The 4996-nt window shown below is 54.3% G+C and overlaps 1 protein-coding gene across 1 annotated transcript in view; it reads left to right on the top strand.

Moving 5' to 3' along the window:
- The window catches only part of LOC103612981 (transcription activator BRG1), a 22391-nt gene that overhangs the window by 15295 nt on the left and 2100 nt on the right, over window positions 1-4996 (top strand). Inside the window, exons 27-32 of the mRNA XM_017729462.1 lie at window positions 4-60; window positions 1398-1625; window positions 1838-1924; window positions 3210-3287; window positions 4325-4543; window positions 4909-4994. Coding sequence (XP_017584951.1) covers window positions 4-60; window positions 1398-1625; window positions 1838-1924; window positions 3210-3287; window positions 4325-4543; window positions 4909-4994 — 755 coding nt within the window. The remainder of the gene's footprint in view (window positions 1-3; window positions 61-1397; window positions 1626-1837; window positions 1925-3209; window positions 3288-4324; window positions 4544-4908; window positions 4995-4996) is intronic.

Genomic DNA, 4996 nt, shown 5'->3' on the forward strand with positions numbered 1-4996 from the left:
CTCACCCTCCGGTCGGCCGACACGGTCATCATCTTCGCCAGCGACTGGAACCCGCACCAGGTATGGCCAGGACCCACTCGCCCGGAGATCGGCCCTGAAATGGATCCACAGAATTGAAAATTGGCCCAAAAATCAACTTAGAAATTGGCCCACTGATCCAAAAAACAACCCAAACCCCAATCCATTGACCTGAAAATCAACCCAACACCAATTGACCCAAAAAGCCACTGACTGACACAAAAATCAACCCAAAACCCAACTGACCGACCCAAAACCTGACTGATTGACACAAAACCTGACTGACCAACCTGAAACCGACTGATTGACCTAAAAACCGACTGACCCGAAGAGCAACCCAAAATCCAATGACCCCAGATCAACCGACTGACCCAAAACTCAGTGAGCCAGCCCCAAAACCAACTGACCCAAAGAGGAGACACACGGTTGGAATTCCATCATTCTCCAAGACCCACCGGTGCTGTCCTGTAGAGCCACCCCCAAATCCCAGTGGTGCGGCTGGGTTTTCCCCGCATCCTCTGTCTCTGAAGGAGAGAGCAACCAATGATCCCATTCTGGAATCGCCATAATCCTCTGGGATTGCGGGGGGCATATCCTGTGTCTTTGAAGATAAAAATGGGATTTTTGGGACCCCTCGTCTAATGCTGCTCTTTCCCACAGGAATCCTGTTCCTGGGATCCTGGCGATCCTGTTACCCAAAATCCCATAATCCATGGGGGGAACCCTGAACCCCTCATGGTGCATCCCACGTCTCTCCCATGGTCTATTTGTGGTTAAAACCAGTGGTTTTGGTACCTTTTGGCCAGTGTGGCCATTTCCTCCAGGACCTACATGGTCCCAACAATCCCATTACCCAAATTCTCATAATCCTTAGGAATCTTTGAGACCCCTTGGGGTGTATCCCCTGTTTTCCCCATTAAGGCTAAAAGTGGAGTTTAGCACCTCTTGGCTGATGCTGCCCCTTCCCATGGGACCTCCATGATCCCATTACTGAATCCCTGTGATCCCTGGGGATCCCTGAGCTCCCTCAGGGCTCATCCCACATCTTCCCCGTGGATTTTGAGGACAAAAGTGGGATGTTTGGCACTCCTCTTGCAACACTTGCCCTGTCCCACAGGACTTACATAGTCCTGGTGATCCCATTGCCACATCCCCGTTAGCCTTGGGAATCCCTGCAGATTTTGAGGACAAAACCAGGGGTTTTGGGACCCTTTGGTCAACGTGGCCCCATCCCACAGGACTTACAGAGTCCTGGTGTCCCAGTCATTGTTGGGAATCCCTGAACGCCCTCAGGCCTCATCCCAGACCTCCCCCTGTGGATTTTGAGGACAAAAGTGGGATTTTTGGGAGCCCGGTGCTATCACTGCCCCTTCCCCCAGGACCTGCAGGCCCAGGACCGGGCCCACCGCATCGGGCAGCAGAACGAGGTCCGCGTGCTCCGGCTCTGCACTGTCAACAGCGTGGAGGAGAAGATCCTGGCGGCCGCCAAGTACAAGCTCAACGTGGACCAGAAGGTGATCCAGGCCGGAATGTTCGACCAGAAATCCTCCAGCCACGAGCGACGGGCGTTCCTTCAGGCCATCCTGGAGCACGAGGAGCAGGATGAGGTGAGGGCCGGAGCGGAGTTCCCGTGGGAATTCGGGGGTCAGGAGACAGAGAGAAGAGAAGGAGGAAAAAAAAAAAAAGAAAAAAGAAAAACCAACAAACCAACCCCAGAGCAGGAGCATGGCGGCTTGTTTGGAATTTTTTGGGAGTAGCGTCGGGAACAAAGGCGCCGGATTGACAGCCCTGGAGACTGAATCCCTGTGTTTATCCACAGAGCAGACAGAGCGCGGGCAGTGGCAGCTTCCCCCACGCTGCCTCCTCCCTGTGCCTGGGCGCTGAGTCGGAGGAAGCACCTCTAAAGGTGAGCGGGGTCGTTCAGTCTCCACTGCCCATTCAATCCTCCCGCCAGCACTGCCCGGCACCGCCGCGCCACAGGCAGGGATCGGCCCGCGAGGAGCCCCAGCCAGTCAGGGAGGGACAGAACCCAGAGAGAAACGGGCTGGGAAGAGCGAGAAATGAGATTGAAATGGCTTGGAAGGGCCGAAAGTGAGATTAAAATGGCCTGAAAGTGCTAGACTTGATATTTAAAGGGCCTGAAACAGCCAAAAGTGAGTTAGGCCTGAAAATGGCAAAAATGAAATGGTAACAGCCTGAAAAAGCCAAAAATTGCTTAGAACTGGCCTGAAAGTGCCAAAAGTAAGATTAAAATGGCTTGAGAGTGCCAAAACTGAGGAACAAACAGCCTGGAAACAGCCAAAAATGAGTTAAAACTGGCCTGAAAGTGCCAGAAGGGAATGAAAGTGAGCCTAAAAGTGCTAAAAATTAGTTAGAACCAGCCTGAAAACAGCCCAAAACAAGTTCAAATCAGCCTGAAAGATCCAAAAGTGAGTTAAAACCTGCCAGAAAGGCCCAAAAGTGAGTTAAAACTGGCCTGAAAGTTCCAAAAGTGAGTTAAAACTGGCCTGAAAGGGCCAAAGGTGAGACAGACTGGCCCAAAACCAGGCAAAATGAGCTAAAGACAGCACAAAAACAGCCATAACAACTTTAAAAGTACCTGAATAGAGCCAAAAATGAGAAGAAACTGCCTGAAAGCCAAAATGAGCTGAAAGCAAAAATGAATAAAAATGCCTAAAAATGAGAAAACTTTCAAAAGAAAATCACCCCCCCAAAAAATGAACTAAAAACCGCCTAAAACCACCCTGAAAACAGCGAAAAGCGAGTTGAAACCACCCAAAGATGAGGGACAACAACACAGAAACATCAAAAAGCCAGCTAAAAATGTCCCAGACTGAGCTAGAACCACCCTGAAATGAGCTAAGTACCAAAAAGTGGGCAAATAGATATTAAAACACCCCAAAATGAGCAAAAACACAGGAACGGCCCAAAAAACAAGCAAAACACGCTGAAACCGCCCAAAAACAAGCAAAAAAACCATTGAAACTGCCCCAAAATGACCAAAACGAGCCTGAAGTGCCCCAAAACGGGGTCAAACGACAGCGAAAGATCCAAAGGGGAGCGCAAGGCCCCCAAACCCTGAGGAAGGTCCCCGATCCGTGGGAAGCCAACGAGCGTCGGAGGGGTCTTGGGGGGGCCGCGCCAGAGGCGCCGGGGGCAGCAGCTGAATGCCTGGATTTGGGTTTTCCCAGGAGGAAGATGAGGTGCCCGATGACGAGACTGTGAATCAGATGATCGCCCGGCACGAGGAGGAGTTCGACTTGTTCATGGTGAGGAAGGGGAGGGGGAGAGGGCGGAAGGATAGGATGGGAGGAGGATCTCCCAAGGAAGAGGAGGAGCAAGGAGAGGAGGAAATGGGGAGAGGTCTCAAAAGGAGGAGGAAGAAGGAGCAAGGGGAAGAGGAGGAGGAGGAGGATCTTGTGAGGAGGAAGAGTCAAAGGAAGAGGGCTTTGGGGTCCCCGTGAGGGAGGAAGAAAAGGGTGGGGAATTGAGGTATCCATGAGCAGGAGGAGGAAGGAGAGAAGGGGGAGGGAGGAGAGGAAGAGGATGAAGGAGGGCAGGAGCTCAGGAGCCCCAGGAGGAGGAGGCGTGGCAGAGAGTGTGGAAAAAGCCCTTTTCCCACCCAAAATTCCCACAGCCCAGGGAAGGGAGGGGGGTGGAGAGCGAGAGCATGTCCTAGCACAGCAGCCCCACGGTGCCAGCGCCATTCCCGATGTGAGGACCCCCTTCGGACCCTGTCCCAGTGCGCAGGGAGTGTCCCTGCCCAGAATGCCAACAATGCTGTACCTGGACAGAGAAGAAGGACAGGGAGGCCGGTGGCTCCCAGAACACTCCCAATTTCCCAAAGCTCTCCCGGTAACCAAAGCACCCCCAATTCCCAGAACTCCCCATTCCCCAAACTTCTCAGTTCCCAAAACTCTCCCCGATGCTTTGGCCGTGCAGCCTGTGCTGCTCCCAGAATTCCTCTGGGAGTTCCCAAATCATTCCCAGTTCCCCAAAGACCCCCAGCTCCCAGTGTGGCTCCTCCAGCTCCCAGTTGCAGCTCACAGTGTGGTTCCTGCAGTTCCCAAACCTGCCCCAGTTCCTGAAACTTCCTGCAGTTGCAGTTTGGTTTCCTGGAGTTGCTTTCTTCAACTCCTGAAACATTTTCCCAAAGCAGCCTCTGGCTCTGGGTGTGGCTCCTCCATCCCATCCCACCTCAGATCCCCCTGACTCCCTCAAAATCCCCATTTGGATCCATCCCTCATCCCTGTCTGACCCCCGGGACCCCTGCCCGGATCCCCTGTGACCGTTCCTGCTCCGGCAGCGCATGGACCTGGACCGGCGGCGGGAGGAGGCGCGGAATCCCAAGCGGAAGCCGCGGCTGATGGAGGAGGACGAGCTCCCGTCCTGGATCCTGAAGGACGACGCCGAGGTGGAGCGGCTCACCTGCGAGGAAGAGGAGGAGAAGATGTTCGGCCGAGGCTCCCGGCATCGCAAGGAAGTGGATTACAGTGATTCCCTCACAGAAAAACAATGGCTCAAGGTATTCCCAGGGTGGATCCGCCCAGAGGGCTGGGAGGGCGCCTGTGGAGGCTGGGAAGGGTCCAGGGTCCCTGGGGAAACACTCACAGGTCCCCAGAAAATGCCCACAAGTCCCAGGGAAAGGCCCACAGATCCCAGAAAAATCCCAGCGGGTCCCAGAAAACATCTGTGAGGCCTGGAAAGCTCCTCCAGATTCCAGAAAACGCCTGTGGGTCTTGGAAAAGGCCCACAGCTCCCAGAAAAACACCCCAAGGGTCCTTGGAAATGGGAGCCCTGGTCCCTTTGGAAATCCCCATCTTTCCAGGACTCCCCAGTCCCTGTGGGCCTGCCTCATCCCTGTGGGATCCCCATCCCCGTTCCCTGCAGGCCATCGAGGAGGGGACGCTGGAGGAGATCGAGGAGGAAGTCCGGCAGAAGAAATCCTCGCGGAAGCGGAAGCGGGAGCCCGAGGGCC

Source organism: Corvus brachyrhynchos, unplaced genomic scaffold (genome assembly GCF_000691975.1).
Source record: "Corvus brachyrhynchos isolate BGI_N302 unplaced genomic scaffold, ASM69197v1 scaffold721, whole genome shotgun sequence".
NCBI lineage: Eukaryota > Metazoa > Chordata > Aves > Passeriformes > Corvidae > Corvus > Corvus brachyrhynchos.